The sequence below is a fragment of the Micromys minutus genome (genome assembly GCF_963924665.1).
Source record: "Micromys minutus genome assembly, chromosome: 8".
NCBI classification, from domain to species: Eukaryota; Metazoa; Chordata; class Mammalia; order Rodentia; family Muridae; genus Micromys; species Micromys minutus.
In genome coordinates, this window is record NC_137977.1 from 46,397,827 (window position 1) to 46,414,955 (window position 17,129).

General features: G+C 50.1%; 1 protein-coding gene across 1 annotated transcript in view; it reads left to right on the forward strand.

Moving 5' to 3' along the window:
* Positions 1 to 17,129, forward strand: part of CAMK2A (calcium/calmodulin dependent protein kinase II alpha) — a gene marked incomplete at its 5' end in the record, with an annotated part of 60,596 nt that overhangs the window by 24,161 nt on the left and 19,306 nt on the right. The window contains 10 exons of the mRNA XM_080920196.1: positions 2,058 to 2,112; positions 2,832 to 2,897; positions 2,981 to 3,053; positions 6,225 to 6,327; positions 7,684 to 7,767; positions 7,878 to 7,972; positions 8,687 to 8,809; positions 9,124 to 9,207; positions 10,554 to 10,596; positions 14,050 to 14,090. Coding sequence (XP_080776322.1) covers positions 2,058 to 2,112; positions 2,832 to 2,897; positions 2,981 to 3,053; positions 6,225 to 6,327; positions 7,684 to 7,767; positions 7,878 to 7,972; positions 8,687 to 8,809; positions 9,124 to 9,207; positions 10,554 to 10,596; positions 14,050 to 14,090 — 767 coding nt within the window. The remainder of the gene's footprint in view (positions 1 to 2,057; positions 2,113 to 2,831; positions 2,898 to 2,980; positions 3,054 to 6,224; positions 6,328 to 7,683; positions 7,768 to 7,877; positions 7,973 to 8,686; positions 8,810 to 9,123; positions 9,208 to 10,553; positions 10,597 to 14,049; positions 14,091 to 17,129) is intronic.

Below are 17,129 nucleotides of genomic sequence, written 5' to 3' on the forward strand. Positions count from 1 at the left end.
CAAGGTTGATGAGCTGTTATCTGCTTGTGTCTGAGGGGTAGGGGAGGGAATCTCAGCACAGGCTCATCGAGCTATGCCTGTAGGTCTTTTGCCTCTTGGTTCCTGCTTATGATAAACAGACTATAGAAGTCCTATGCCTGTACCAGAGTGGTCTGGGGTTGTGCAAAACCTGAGTTTAATGAATAGTTTGGGAAGGGGAAGAGAATTTGAGGATATTCAGGTCTCACCTCCTGATAGGCCATTCAGCGATGAACTCCTCAGTGAAAGCATAAGTCAGTCCAGTGGGGTTAATATCCTCATGATCCATCACACAAACCCCCAGCACTGCTCACTGGGGATCAAGCCTTTAACACACGAACCTTCTTGGAAGACACTTCACACCCAAAGCAGCAACAACAGCTTTTTATCATCATTTAAGAATGCCCCTGTGAGCTAAGGAGACAGGGATTAAGAACACTCACAGCTCTTGCAGAGGACCTGATTTTTCTCAACATCCACATCAGGTGGCCGCTTCACCACCTCCTGAAATTCCCGTTCCGGGGGGACCTGCTGCCTCTGGCCTCTGCTGGTACCTGTACACACGTGTGCATACACACAGAGATGTGTAAATAAAAACAAAAAAGAACCTTTACAAAAGAAGGCCTCCACATTTCGCTTAACATTTCAGGCTCGTCCTTCTGATCCCAGCACTTTGGAGGCAGGAGGATTGTGAATTTGAGGCTTGCCTGAGCTACACACAAGGAGTCCTTTCTAAAAACACCCAGAGACAGCAACAACAAGAAACAAAGGTCGTGGGAATGCAGCTCAGTGGTAGAGCACATTTTTTATTTTGCTTGATTTAATCCCCTGCACTATAAAAGGGGGGGGGGAACCAAAAAGCATAACATTCACTTAAGTCTGTGCAAACCACGCCTCACTCCACCATTTTCTGTCTCTGCTGGTTATCTCCTGATTCCTAGGGCATCCATTCAGGACTTGCCTCTCAGCCCACCAAGCTTGTGTGCCAGTCTGAGGGCCATGAACAACACAAGGGCTCTGTGATACTGTGTGCTCAGGGACATTGGCCCACACTCAGTGATGTTAGGGTTTTCAATGAGAAGGAAGCCCGCCCCACCCCCACTCCCTACAGGCTCCTTGCTGACCACTTCTCCACATCCTCCCAGAAAGACTCGAATCCCACCCCAGCTCAGACATCTCCTTAGGAAGAACACCAAAACTTGACACTTTGCTTTTTCCACTAACCGACATAATTTGGAGAAGATTCGAAGCCGGTGGGTGATAACTGCCAAATCACTCCAACAGCTGTGTGATCTGCATCATGCAGAAGGTTCCCCATTGTCCTGGCCAGCTCTCCCCTACACTGTGTCAATGACACAGAGAAAGATGGGCACCAGAGCCTGTAATAACTGGTCCTTGGCTGACATGACATAGCTTCCAAGAATCAGTCGTAGGCCACCAGCCTTTCTTTTAAAAGCTGAGCAATTTAGGGAGCTCTGGGCTCCTGGGAGGCTTGCCTCTGTTCCTGGGAAATGAGGTGTGAAGAGATGACAAATTCACAGCCATCAGAGTTCAGGAACCAACTGCTGTCTCTCTTGCTCCAGGCCGGGAAAACACCATTGTTTCTCAGCCTGGGAGCAGAGTGGGGAACGTCAATCCAGGGCTAGCACTGAGTGGTCACGGCTGTGCAGTTCATGGGACTCTTGAAACAATGTTGCAAAGTCTAAATAAGGAGAAAAGAGGCTCAGAAAGGCGCTGCAGCAGAAACTGGAGTCTGTTGTTCTCATTCTTTTTACTGCTCTGGCTTGCCCAGTGACTGAGGCTTGGAACAGGGAGAGGACCAAGCTGACACACAGATCTTCAGCCTTTACACCCAGTTTTCTTCAGTAATGCTCGAGGTAGAGGTCTTAATGTAGTGAAGCCCTTGCCTTTGCCTTTATCAAAGTTTGTGCTCCAGGACTGAGGGTTGGGATGGTAGTTCCAGGAGTCTGACAGGGATAGTGGGGGTGGAGAGAGCAGCAAACTCCCGTGTAACCAGCTGCTTTTGACCCTGCCCACAGTCCGACTCCATGACAGCATCTCCGAGGAGGGACATCACTACCTTATCTTCGATCTGTGAGTCTTTCTGTGCACATCCTGATATGGATGGGAGACAGGCCAAGGATGACCATTAGTTATGAACTCTTTGGTCTGAGGGGTTCTGAGTGCTCTTAGGCGGTCCAGTGGACCCTTCTGTTTAAAACACCAGACACATCCAACCAGTTTATTTTTTGTGTCTCTATTTGTGGCCAGTGATGCTGCTGCCTTGCAGTTCATGGTGGGGGTATCGAGTTTCATTTTGAAATCTTGTTTGTCAGAGCAGGAAGGAAATGATGAGCTGCAGTTGTTCCTGGGTGGGCAGTGAGAGTCAGTGAAGATGTCTGTAAAACAGTGATGTTCACAAGAGGGGACAAGAGCACATGGGAAATCCCCATAGCTTCCATTCAATTAAGAAATAAGAAAAATATTTAAGCACAAATAGAAAAGTGTAAAAATAAGCAAAGAGAGGAACCAAACAGACCACAAGCTTCCAGGAGCTTCATGGACCCAATGATTGCTTCTGAGTTACTGTCCCCACCAGTCGGGGCCCAGTGAGGGGAGGGAGAGGGGAAAGGGAAAGCTGGCTGTGTCAGAAGACAGGAACAGGGTGGCCTTCATGATCTAGTCCTTCCCTTGGGGGTTGAGGTTCTAAGGTCCCTGGCCCTGCCCTTCTCAGATGATTTCCAGAAGGTTTCTCCAGGCCAGGTGGCACCTGGAGTCTCAGTGGGAGGGTGACTCCGTACCTGTCTCCCCAGGGTCACTGGTGGGGAGCTGTTTGAAGACATTGTGGCCCGGGAGTACTACAGCGAGGCTGATGCTAGGTGAGTCCCAGCTGCAATCTGGCGGAGGTGCCCTTGCCGCAGTCAGCTTCCCAAGGGGCCTGACCCCTCCCCTTTCTCTCCAGCCACTGCATTCAGCAGATCCTGGAGGCTGTGCTGCACTGTCACCAGATGGGGGTGGTGCACCGCGACCTGAAGGTGAGTAACCCCCCGAGAAGCAGCTTTCACGGGTCCCCTGCCTCTGCACTCCCTTCCTGCCCCGCAAAACCCATCTGGGGGGCCCTGGGAGGGGCCTCAGTAACTCCGCCTTGGCTCTCCGCATCTGCATTCCTGAAATTCCTTTCATTTCTTCACCCTGAGGTGGGTGGCTGTGTTTTCCAGCTGACAAGACTGACCTACAGATCTGGAAACTGAGCTGGGGGTGGTAGGACTACCAGGGGTTCTAGCTCCAAGCTGTTCGTACCAGAAAGGCGAGGCGAGGTGATTTAGACTGAGGCTGTCCTGTGGGTTGGAAAGGAAGCAGAGTTCAGTCTGATGCCATCCAGCTACTTGTTTTTTTTGTTTTTGTTTTTTTTTTTTTGTTTTGTTTTGTGTTTTTTTTTTTTTTTTTTTAGATTTACTTACTTTTTGTGTATGAATCTTTTGCCGGAATGCTTGTGTGTGATCACATGCTACATGCACCACACACATGCCAGGTGCCAGTGGAGGCTAGAAAAGAGCATCACCCACCCCCGACCCCCGAACTGGAATTTCAGACAGTTGAAACACCTTTATGTAGGCACTAGGATTCAAACCCTGGTCCTCTGGAAGAGCAGCTAGCTCTTAACCATTGAGCACTTTAAACCCTTCTACCCTTCTGTGGGACTATCTTGCAAGAGACTCAGCTTCTCTACAGAAAAGGTTGTCATGGCAACCCTCTGCCCCCCATTGATGAAGCTATCAAAGGAAACCACAGAATTCCTGGGATACGGACTTCCTGATACTCTTGGGCTGAGGATGGGGTGGGGGGCTCTGTGCCACCTTTCCTTCATCTGAAGGAAAGGAATAACACTCAAAACTCTGTCTAGCATTGCCATGCCTATGTGGCTTTTCCCAGTAGACCTGTGGGTCTCCTGTGCCAGCCTCCTGGCACCAGCATGGTCAGTCACAGAACCCTCATCTTACAGAACAGGAAGCCGTCTGAAGAATACAAAGGATTTGTCAAGGATATGCCTTTCAGTGGAGTCTAAGTAAGGACAAGAATCCCTGGCTTGCTTTCACCCCAGAGCCTGTGACCCCACAGTCTAGGTCCAGAAAGCTACTTAACCCAGTTCAGCTTCAGCAGCAGGTCCCCTAGGGCAAGCATGTCAGGTGTCCAGGGACCTTGGCCATCAGCAACTGTGCTGACATCCTATGCAGTAGGATGTAGCCCTAGCAGGATGCCCCGCCTCCACTTTGCTTATACCTTATGTTGTAGACATATACATTGCCTACAACCCCCAGTTTGGAATGCAAAAGAATTTAGGGGATCCCCAGAACCATTGAGAAATTTCTCAGGCTTTCCAGGGCTTCAAATCCCCATTGCCACCAGGATTGACTCCAGGGCTTTCTGAGCCTGGACAGTCTCCATGGTGACCAAACATGCCAGTTCCCACCCTTCTGAAAAGGCTTCCTACCTCTTTCTTACTGCCTTAGGCCATCCTTGAGGTCTCATCTGTGCCCTAGGTGAGGTTTTGGTGACAAGAAGGTGAGCCCAGGAACAAGGTCTCGGTAGGGCAGAGTGACCTTCCCCAAGGGTCTGCTCTCGTTATGGTAACAGACCATGCTCAGGAAGAGGAAACGTGAGAGCTAAGAAGTGGCCCAGATTTAGGGCACCCTGGCATCTCTAATTAGTGGTACATTCATCAAATCAGGGCAGGACACTACTGAGACACAGGACATGTTGGGAACACAGCCCCTAAGGACAAAGGAAGGCTCACCAAGCCAGGTGGAAGGGCCATATTTCTTTGGACCAAGGCTAGTTTTGAACTCTGAAAGGTCTGGTAGGGCCCCTGAGAGTCCTGCTGGGGAAAGGGAGCCGGGGTAGACAGCAGCTGTCTCTATGGAGTGCTTCAGCCCAACCCCCACCAGGAAGTTTGGGCATCGGGGCCTGGTGCTCATAAAGATGTTTACATACCTAGGCACCATGCTACTACACACCAGACATCTGTCCCTACTCTCTGAGAGGAAAACAACCATCAGAGAAGGGACATCGTTTGGCCATGTTCCACCACAGCAGTGGCAGCACTGGAATTAAAAGCTGAGACTGTCTTAAGTGTGGAATCCACACTCTTAGCTCTTAGACAATCCTTTGCCTGGTCTCAAGGTGATAGGAAGCCCCAGCAAGGGGAAGAATTTGGGGGTCCAAGATAGAGGCGCCAGAAGACACACACACACACTCATTGTGTCGATCACGGTCCCACATCCAAGCCCCACTGTCCTTCAGCCAAGAGACATATGCCTTTCAGCACGGTGTCTAGATGTGTAAAGAGAGGTGCTTTGGGTCCTGATTTATGTGCACGAGGCCCCAGTGCTTAAACCTCCTGTCTCTATAGAGGTAGCTGTTGTCTACTCTGGCTCTCATCCTTTCCCCAGCAGGACTCCCAGAGACCTTAGCTGACCATTCCCAGTCCAAAGTTAACGATGCTCTTTCCCCCCATGTCAATCACGGCCCCACATCCAAGTCCTATTGCCTTTAAGATGGAGTCAGCCTTTGCCTTCATTCTGACACCTGTCATTTTACAGCACACACACAAGCCCTACTTTCTCCATCTTGTACACACGATAAACACATGGTTAACAACAGTTGCTAGGGTGGATTGGAGAGAGCCTGGGTGTGTCTGAGAGAGCTCTTTGGAGGGCTTGACATGAGATGGAGAGCAGGACAGAGATACTTGGGAGGCAAGCGACCCATATAGGGAACACAGGGCCATGACTGTTTCAAGGGGTGGAAGAAGGTCACTATAGGAAGCAAGGTACCCGTCCTGAGGTCAACGGGGTGACTGATGGGAGGTCAGTCATGGACCACAGCACTGTGCTGATACTAAAAGATGCTACCACCTTCTGAGTGAGGTGTACCTCCCTACTGTGTTTCAGCTCCCCTCAGCCATAGCTCTCAACCCTGGGGAGGCTGTGGGAGAAAGAATCCTTCTATTGCAAATGAGAGTCTTTGCCACATCTCCTCCCTCTTGCATACAGGAACTCAGAACCCTGGGTCTGGAGGTGTGGGAGGGGAGAGACCCCAGGCCATTCAGCCATTGTTCATGTGTCCCCTGGCAGCAGGTGAAATTCTGAACCTACTGACTATCTCTTGGGCCCTTCTTCTCTCTCTCCCTTCCTGGTCCTGGGAAGCCGGAGAATCTGCTGCTGGCCTCGAAGCTCAAGGGTGCTGCTGTGAAGCTGGCAGACTTTGGCCTTGCCATAGAGGTTGAGGGCGAGCAGCAGGCATGGTTTGGTGAGTGGGGTGAGGGGTGGCAGGGAGGGGAGGGGCATATTTTGGATGACATATGTGCCCCCTGGGAACCCTCCATCTAAGATGAGATGGCTATTGAGCCATGTAGGACCCAGGAAACACAGGCTGCACCCAGCCAGCCTCTTGGCCAGTGGGCAGTGTTGACTTCTCTCCCTCAGGACTAAGTATGGGAAGGGGGCCTTGATTAACCAGGTGGCATATCTTGTTTGTGAGAGTATTCACTTATACATTGGTGGGAACTCTGTAGATGTCTCCTTACCCCTGGATACTGGGTGTCACAGAGGAGGGACAGGCTAAGCAGCTTGGGAAAGGTCAGGAGAATTGACAGGTATAGAGCCCTGGACCTTGAGTACAGATGGCCCAGCATGCCTTGGGATTGGTAATAATGGGGTACATTTTCTTTTTCCATCTGGGTACTTCTTACTGAACAATAGTGGCTAGTGACTGAGACCTAGAACCCTTAAACTGAGTGTGGTGGCGCTTGCCACTAATCCCAGCACTTGGAAGGTAGAAACAGAATAACTGGGAGTTCAAGGCCAGCCTGGGTGACAGATATGACATCCTGCCTTAATACAAAACAAAAACAAACAAGGACCAGAGTTCTGGGTTCAGATCCTGACTCTGTTACTTGACAAGGTGTGTGGTTTTAACCAAGTCTTGTTTCCCTCATCTCTTAGAAGAGGAAGTAGCATGTTTCTCAGGGAGTCCAAGAGGGTAGCTAATAGCAAGCATCTGACATGCTCAGTTCAATGCTTAACACACATCTGCAGCAACTAGGAAGTGCTCCTGAGACGACTAGTTAAGGTATCTAGTTAAGATAATCTGAGTGTTCATTTTTTCAACAATCCTCTCAACATTGAGAAATATTAAAGGTAAGACCATCTAATTCTTTGTTTGGCAGATCAGGAAACCAAGGCCTGAAAACACACACACACACACACACACACACACACATATGCACAAGAGTTATCCAGAGTTAGGACCGAGGCTCTGACATCTCATGAGCAGCCCTTGAGCAGGGTGTGGGGTGTGGGCAGTAGACCCAGGGAAAAAGGAGCTCTGTGACTGATTACTGTGATCTACCCGAGGCTCTGAATGAAAGTGGGAGTAGGATGTTAGTGTGGGGTACACCTGTCTGCTGGTCCCAATCTGGAATGTAGGCCTCACCAGTTTACCAAGGCCCCTGGGTTGGCACAGTACAACCCCAGCTTTGGGGGCAGGGCTGTGTTCTCCAGCTCCAGGGCTATCCTCGTCCCCTCTCCTGCAGGGTCTTGCTCCAGGCTACTCACGTGCCAACCTCTGTGTGTGTGTCTGCCTGTCTGTGTGTCTGGGGAGCAGGGTTCGCAGGGACTCCTGGATACCTCTCCCCAGAAGTGCTGCGGAAGGACCCATACGGGAAGCCTGTGGACCTGTGGGCCTGTGGTAAGTCTATCTGGAAGGCCTGTTTGTCTCCCAGGAATCTGGGCCTACGGGTCCTGTTCACTTCCCAGCACTCCCCTGCTTTATCTCTCCTTTCCTGCTCCTCTCCCCAGGCGTCATCCTGTATATCTTGCTGGTTGGGTATCCCCCATTCTGGGACGAGGACCAGCATCGCCTGTACCAGCAAATCAAAGCTGGTGCCTATGATGTGAGTGTTGCTCCCCTTCTGGTGAGAGGCAGTGGCCCAAAAGGCCAGAGATCCAAGGACACACCTCCATTCTCTCTACCACTGCAAAGAATGAAGTCTAGGGATGCTCCAAGACTGACCGTCAGAGCCAGGCTATGGTCACTTGGCGCCTAATGATTAGGGTCTAAAAGTCATGAAATTTATCCCATGGGGCACTAGAAGGTAGAGGCAAGGGACAAGCCCCAAGCATTTTATTTATTTACTTACTTAATTAATTAATATTCAAAAGTTGTCTCATGAGACTAGGGTGGTCTGAGAGTCGCTGTATAGCCAAGGTCTCCTGATATCCTACCCCCACACCCCATGAGCTGGGGGGATCATTGTGTCCCACCACACCTGACTCTGAGACATGTTTTTTTTCTCTTCCATATGTTAAACTACTTTAAATGATACTTTTGTATCATTCTTCTGAATGTTTGGTGTGTAATTGTCACAAAAGCTATGACATAGTTACTGCTCTTACCCTTCATTATACACATAGGGTTGGTGAGGACAGAGGCTTAGCTTGTGAGACTCCAGTGTAGCAGTTTGGTTCTGGCACCCATAAGTACTTTGTGGATACCCGAGCTCTTGAGCATGAGAACCCCTGCCTGCTCCCCTGCCAGTCAGGGGCTGGAGAATCGCAGGGGTGGCCTGGGGCAGGCTAGGCAAACCTGGCCCCTCTGTCCTTTCCAGTTCCCATCACCAGAATGGGACACCGTCACCCCAGAAGCCAAGGATCTGATCAATAAGATGCTGACCATCAACCCGTCCAAACGCATCACGGCCGCTGAAGCTCTGAAACATCCATGGATCTCGGTGAGCCTTTATCAGCCACACCCATTCAGGAGGTCTCATCCCTCTGGGTCCAGTGTGGGGTTGAGGGGGGCCTTCTCTGAGAATCTCTGGCTCACTGTGGGTCTCAGGGACAATATAGAAATGAGGAGATATTCTGGGTTGGCACCTGTTGGAAATGTCGCTGGCACTGACGTACTGGTGTCCCGATCCTAACTATCCTACACCAGAATGAAGGATCATCCTTACGATATTGCCAGGCTTCTGCTCAAATGATATTGGGTCGGTCTGTTGCCCCACAGGTCTTTCACTCACACAATTTCTTACTCTCTTTCCAGCACCGCTCCACTGTGGCCTCCTGCATGCACAGACAGGAGACCGTGGACTGCCTGAAGAAATTCAATGCCAGGAGGAAACTGAAGGTAACCTGTCCTAATGCCTGGCAACCCTGGGCTCACTACCTCTTTTCTTTGTTGGTTTCATATAGGTTTACTGGCTGTTCTTGCATGCTGGCCACCAAGGGGTTTAGGGGAGTGAGCAGGATATCTGACCCCATCCCACCCTGTCTGAACTCTGGCTGAAAGGGCAGATAAACAGAACTCTGCTGAGGCATGGTGAGTTCCATGCCTGATGGTGGGTAACATACCAGGGTGATGGCCTTCCCTGGCCTGGAGGATTCTGGGAAGAATCTCAAGTGGCCTTCCTGGAGGCAGTGGTATTTGACTTGGCTCTTCACAACAAGCAGGTCCAGAGTGTCAGTGGGGGAGATGTTCCAGACAGAGGGATGGCTGGCGGCGGTACAGATGTCTGCAAGTGTGGGCACTACTTTCTAGAGGACCACAAATGACTTAAGAGAGTTTTGGCAGGAGAAGGGGGGGACAACATGGGACCAGACTTGAAACCGCTGTTAAGAGAAAGACCCCAGTTGCTGAGCTTAGAAGAAGAGTGGATGAATGTATCAGAGATAGGTCAGAGGGCCTGAGAAAGCCACCGTGGCTTCGAGGTGGGTCCTAAGCAGGTCCTGCACTCAGGAAGGCTCTATGGGGACAATTAGGGTACAGCTGGAGGCCTTGGCTCACTGGGCACCCTGTTACCCACTGCTTCCAGACCTGTAAAAGGAGCTCAGGATGGTTACCTAGGCCAAAGGGGTAGTGTCTGGCTCAATGTCAGGAGAACTGAATCTCACTCTCACCACAGTGGGAAGTGTCCCAGAGGAAGTTTCCAAGTGTGGGGGACCAGCAATTCTTAACATGAGATGCTATTGGACTTGGAGATGGTCCCAATCAAGTCTTAATATCACAGTACAAGGACCAGTTGGACTATGGTTTCCAGTCCTTCACCAACAGAGAGGGCTTCTTCTCGCTAATATTCTCCTGGTCTAGTCCAGGGGCCATGAAGGGGAGGACTGGTTCTAGAGCCAGCTCCTCTGAGCCAGTAGAACAAGTATTGTCTGCTTTCCCAACCCAAGGGGGAAATGTCTGTAGCCTTTAATAAGAGTCTCTGCCAGAGTGTTCTTGAGTCTACCAGTTTTGGCTAGGCCATGGGACCTAATGATGTCTGTCTCAAGAGCTGTGACTGCCAAAGCTACCTTCTCCAGGGAGAGAGGATGAGCTCTGGGCTAGAGGTGGTGGTCAAGTGGAGGGGCGGGGGGGGGGATTTGGCTTGACTCTGAAGGGCACACAGCCCCCTCTTCCCCATGTCCTTCTGCTCCTGCTTACGCTCTTCCCCTCACCTGTGCCTCTTCTTGGGCCCCTCTTGTCTGTTGCAGGGAGCCATCCTTACCACTATGCTGGCCACCAGGAACTTCTCCGGTAGGTGGTGGGGCTGGAGTCCCCAGTACATCCTGCACAGGTCTGCCGGATGCCATTATATGTTGTTTAGCTGGGCTGCAGATGACACTCTGATCTAGGTTTAGCTCATCCACCACAGTCAGCATGGTAGAGAGGAAAGAAGAGAAGTCATAGGCTAGAAAACCAACACCTAGAGGTTCAGTCCAGCTCCCCAGTCTACAGCAGCACTGGGGTTCTCAGGCCAGGCCAGCTACAGGGGAAGACAGCTATTGGAGTCCAACAGGAAGGAGCCAGACCCAGGGGGCACTAATGTTAGAGACATACTGTCCAGGCCCTTAGCTTCAGCTTAAGTTGTTTCACTACAAAGCAGTGGGGTTGTCCTTTTTTTTCCATGTGGAGATGACAGAAGCACAGGAACCTGTGCTCTGTCTCCTCCCTGCTTCCAGAACTCAAGAGGGACAGAGCCAGTCTTCAGCACAGGTCTGACCAACTCACAGCCGGAGCTTCTATACCAGCTGGGTTACCCATGGACCAGGGCAGGAAACTCCCAGGCAGGGAGAGCCCAAGTACTTGGGCATGTAGCTCCAAACCGGAGGGAAAGGGATTATTGTCAGAGCTTAGCAACTCATCTTGGCACATGGGTTAGTGACAGGCCAGTGCCGCTTAAGGTCTCTCTCGGGGGAGTCCTGCGTGCTGATGGGGCAGTGAAACAGACAGTGGAAGAGGCAGGGCTCGCTAAAGGGGTCTTGGCAATGGGACTAGGCCAGCTCACACAGCTTTACAGACAGACACAGACCCAAGCCAGGGTCACTCTGAGCAAGGTGTAGGCCCAGATCCTCTAGGAGAGTCCAGCCTATCCGATGACCAGCTGGAAAGGGAAAATCCAGCTTTAGATGTGGGCTTCATCTACACTGAACTTCCCCGAGACATGGTTCTGGCCATTCCTTTCACTGAGAACTAAAAGCTGCAAAGACAGACAGTTTGCTTGGTTTGTGTTGTTGGTTTACAATTATAGCACCCTGGAAAACCAGTCTCAGAGCCCACAGAGTGGGGGTCCATGGGTCCGTAAACCAGGGCTGTGTAAGAAGGTGTAAGCTAGGGCTGTGTAAGAAGGTGGTTCTTTGTTTTTGGAGAGAGGGATTGTTAACCTCAGCAGTTAGGAACATTTATTACTTTGTCACATGACTCAGGCTTAATTCTTAGAACTTAGATGGAGGCTCACAATTACCTCCAATTCTAGGGAATTAAATGGTCTCTTCTGACTTTTATGGGGTCCTGTACATATAAATTCACACAAACATACATAAACAACTAAATAAGTCTTTTTTTTTAAGTAAAGAAGGATTTTTGGACCTGTCTTTGGTTCCCAATACAAAAAAGGAAGGAGACAGAAGAAAGAAATTGGGGAATAGATTTCTACCTATTAAAAAACCAGATTTGGGAGCTGGGGAGATGGTTCTGTGGGAAAGTGCTCGCTGGCCAAGTGTGTGGAACTGAGTTCAGATCCCCAGCTCCCATGTGAAAAGCTAGATGTGTCTGTACCTGCCTGTCTTCCCAACAACCGGGAAACAGGGCTAGCTGACCAGAAGTGTAGCAGGTCAGTAAACCCCTGGCTTAGTGAGAAACTCTGTTTCAGAAAGATAGGAGAGGCTCAGGAGGCAGAGAGGCAAGTGCATCTCTGTGAGTTTGAGACCTTGAGACCAGCCTGCTCTACATAGCAAGTTCTAGCCAGAGCTACACAGTGAGATCCTATCCAAAAAAAGAAAAGCATAATCAAGGTATCCAACATTACCCTCCACATGCGCACACAAACACACACACACACACACACACACACACACACACACACACATTTTTAAAAAATCAAGAGATTTAAAAAGACACCCTCCCCCATCCCCTACTCCAGAGTTTTGTGATCTTTTGAAAACCAGTCTGGGAGACAAAGATGTAGCTTAGCTAGTATAGCTAGTATAGTGCTTGCCCAAAATGCATAAAGCCTATCTCTAGCAACAAATAAAAATCAAGGCTCGCCTTGTCTACAAAACAAGTTCCAGGACAGCCAGGTCTACACAGAGAGACCTTGTCTAGAGAAACAAAACAGAACAACAAAAATCAATCAAACAAACAACAACAAAACCCAACCCCAACAGCAGTGTGTGTGTGTGTGTGTGTGTGTGTGTGTGTGTGTATGTGTGTGTGTGTGTGTGTGTGTGTGTGTATGTGTGTGGTAGCACATGGCTGTAATCCCAGGACTCAGGAAATGGAAGCAGGAAGATCAGAACAAGGTCACACAGTGAATCAGGGCCCGTCTGAGCCCGTTCTGAACAGAAAACCAGAGTCTGCTACATTGGACACAAACCTGTGCAACCCTGGACGGGAACGGAGAGTCTCCACGGCAAACAAGCTCCTCTGCTCCTTCTGCATCCACTTGCAGCCTGGAGAGACAGACACCAGTCCTTTCAGACTTGCCACATGGAAATGACCTCTACCCCTTGGGAGTTTTGACAGGTTACAGGACTGAGGGCTGGGGTATGGGGAGCTCATCCTTCAGAGCCCTGGGGCCATCAGTGACCCCACCTCCACCCCCTGTTTACCCTCTTAGGGCTTCCTGGAGAAGGACTAATCATAGCTGTAATTGAGCACCGACTGTATATACCCCAAATGCTGTGCTAAGCACTTCATAGAGCATTTTTTTTTAAGTCTGAAGCATCCAGATATCATAGCAGGGCAGGGCTAGGCATTCATGCCGCCTTCTGGCTCATGCCGATGCCAGGGCTCCAGCCAAGAGACGAGGGAGGTAAGGGAAATGCATGGTACGAGCTTCCGTGAGGACTGTGGCTGGGATTTTGTCTGCCACTGGGACTCAGCCAGCTCCACGATGGAACTCCAGAGGTTGAGCTTAGTTAGGCCTGTACCATTTGAGAAGAAAGGCAGGGAATGAGTGCTCTGGTAGGGTGGGCCCCAGCAGGGGGACATCTGCTTCTTGTCACCAGCAAAATGCAGTCCGCAGCTGTCCAGAGTGAGTAGGCAGGGCTGACACATGACCTCAGCAGCAGCATGGGGCTAAATTTAGAGAAGGCCAGGGCAGGTGGGGGCCAAAGCAGGGAGCTTCCAGCTTTCCATCCGGCTGCAGGCTTCCGAGTTGGCCACCAACAGCATTGGTGTCAGGGATCCAGAGGGAATCCCCAAGCTGAAACAGCAACCCCTTCAGTCCCGGGGCACCCCGGACACCTCTCCAGGCCCCCAAATCACAGGGCTATCCCTGAGACTGCTGAGAACTGGGGATCCCGGGCCCACTCTGAGGAAGTAGACAGTGGAAGAAGACACGTGGGAGGAAGGCTGGTCGTCCGGCTGACTCTGTTCCGACAGTCCACCTTACACTACTCTGCTGCCTGCGAATGCTGCTCTTCCTCACACTGTGGGCCCTGGTGCCCTGCCTGGTGTTGCTAACCCTCTACTTTCTCTCCTCCACAGGGGGGAAGAGCGGAGGAAACAAGAAGAGCGATGGTGTGAAGGTAAGTCCCCAGGAGCCAGCAGGCCTGACTCTGGCAGAGAGACCTGCTGTAAGGCCTCACTAATGGTGACATGTCAGACCCAGAGCCAAGCCCTCTCCAGATCCCCCGGTCTGTGCTCCGGTGCCCACCCCTCACCAAGTTTGCTGGGAGCAGATTGGGGGTGGCAGATGGCCTGCGTTGCCCGGAGTGCAGGAGAGGGGCAGATCTTGAGGAGGGCAGATCTGGGGCTCTGTGGGTCTGGAAAATTGTACAGAGGTACAAAGGGGACAGAAGTGGCCACTTAGGTAACTTCCTCCTGCCCAAGTGTGAGGGACTGGATAGGCCTGGCCTATACACTAATGTAGCCTGGAAGGCCCATGGAGAATGGGCCACTGTTAGTCTGACCAGGCTTTGGGATCCAGAGGGCCCTGTTCTCCACCAGTGCCTGTCCCCCTGTGCCCACCCCTGATGCCCAAGTTGCCTCTCTCCATACTTTCTGGCCCCTCTTTCCTGTTTTTCTCACTTCTCCCTCTGCTTTCTGGGGCCTAGTCCCTCTGCTCTCTGCAGGCCCCTCCTCCTCTGCTACCTGACTGCCTCGTGGTGGTGGTGGGGGGTCCTCGTCCCCGGAGACTGCTTTATTCTGGACTCCGTACCCACCCACCCAGGACATTAGAAGATGTGAGGTCCTGAATGGCCTGGATGGCCATTCAGTGTGTGCTGACGGTTGCACAGCTTCGATCAGAATGTCTATGGGCTGCCTGGGACTGCATGGGGGAGAATCTGGGCTGGGGCGAATCTCAGGCTGGAATTGGGCTCCCCTCTGCCCATCCCCCTTTCCCACCTTAGGTCCTCTCTTAAGTGCCTCAAGGTTGGGATGTGGACTTGGTGATCATTTTCAAGATTTCAGCTCTGGAAACTTAACCACCACCACCCCCCCTGAAAAATCAACCCTTCTCCCAAATTTAACCATTCTCCTGTCTCATTGTGTGTGCTTGAGGGCCGTGGCTACATGCTGTGTAATGATGCTCAGGCAGCGACAGACCTTATAGGTTATGGTGATCCTCAAGGGCTGCAGTGGAGCTGGGAAGTTCCTATTGCCTAGCGGTTTTACTGTAGCTTCCCCCAACGTTTTCCTTGCCTTGCCTTTTTTAAAAGATAGAATCTCACCATGCAGCCCAAGCCAGCCTCAAACTCTCTTGGCCTAGTCTCCAGAGGGCTGGATTTACAGGTGTGCACCACTATGCCAGGCCCGTGCCATACTTAGGCATGGTTAGATTTGTTTAGGTACATAGTACTTACCAGATGCCTTCTGTATTTGGTATAGTAATATGCTGTGTGGATTTGGAGCCTAGGAGCACTAGAGATATCATGTGGCCTAAGGTGCCTATATAGTGTTCTAAGGTGCTTATATAGTGGTCAAGGTGTCTATATAGTGGTCTAAGGTGCCTATATTGTGTTCTAAGGTACCTATATAGTGTTCTAAGGTATCTATATAGTATTCTAAGGTGCTTATATAGGGTTCTAATGTGCTTATATAGTGTTCTAATGTGCTTATATAGTGTTCTAAGGTGCCTATATAGTGTTCTAATGTGCTTATATAGGGTTCTAATGTGCTTATATAGTGGTCTAATGTGCTTATATAGTGTTCTAAGGTGCCTATATAGTGTTCTAAGGTGTCTATATAGTGTTTAATGTGCTTACATAGTGATCTAAGATGCCTATATAGTGGTCTAAGGTGCCTATATAGTGTTCTAAGGTGCTTGTATAGGGTTCTAATGTGCTTATATAGTGGTCTAATGTGCCTATATAGTGTTCTAAGGTACCTATGTAGTGGTCTAAGGTGCTTATATAGTGTTATAAGGTACCTATATAGTGGTCTAAGGTGCCTATATAGTGGTCTAAGGTGCCTATATAGTGGTCTAAGGTACCTATATAGTGGTCTAAGGTACCTATATAGTGGTCTAAGGTACCTATATAGTGTTCTAAGGTACCTATATAGTGTTCTAAGGTGACTATATAGTGGTTTAGGATGCCAATAAAGTGATCTAAGGTACCTATATAGTGTTCTAAGGTGCTTATATAGGGTTCTAATGTGCTTATATAGTGGTCTAAGGTACCTATATAGTGGTCTAAGGTGCCTACATAGTGACATAATGACATAATTTAAGAAGACATAAAGACACCTACCTACATAGTGACATAACATAGCCACCTCATGACACATCTCTCAGAATGTGTTCCTGCCATTAAGACTTTACATAATTATTTGGTTATTAGACAAAAACCAATGCTTTTCAAAATGAACATCTTTGGACCCAAATATTCTAGGAAGGTTTCTGGGACTGAGTGATACAGAAAGGAGAAAATTCGGTTTTCAAAGTCCTGGGTTTCCTGCAACTATTTCAACCTTAACAACTCCATGCTTGGGTTATCACTCTGGGTCAGAAAACAGGGTGGGTCACTGACACCCGGGGCATGGCTGGTTCAAGCCCCGGGGCTGTGCTTCCCCCTCCCCCAACCTCCCCTTGGTTGGCTGTGTGGATCAGCTGGGCTAACACATGTTGAGAGTGTGAACTGTACTAACTAACGCACGCGGGAAGCCATCAGATCGGGAATGTCTTTCCTGTTTCGAGTGTCTGACTTTGTTTTCTCTGGAAGAAAACAAAACGTGCTTGAGGAAACATTTGGAAACCTCAGATGAAAAGTTAACACATTTGTCACAGAATTAACAGACATCTTATGACGGACCCTGCTCTGCTGTCTGAGTATCCTTGAGTCAACTTTTGCTCCCAACTTGAAACAGTTGCTAGAGGGATGTACCACATGGGGGCTGCAGGTTTAAAGGGTCTGAGGCCCCCTCCACCCACCATGTATAGCTGCTGGGTTGGGGTACCCTGGTCTGGATTGGCCCTGGCAGAAGGTTGAAGAGATCATACTGGGCTTGGTGAATTGTTGAAGGGCCACCGGGTTTGGGATCAGGAGAGGCTTATGTTGGGCTAGAGCTAAGGCTGAAACTTCAGATCTAGCTGCTCTCGGACAGAGGCAGAAGGGAGCACTGGC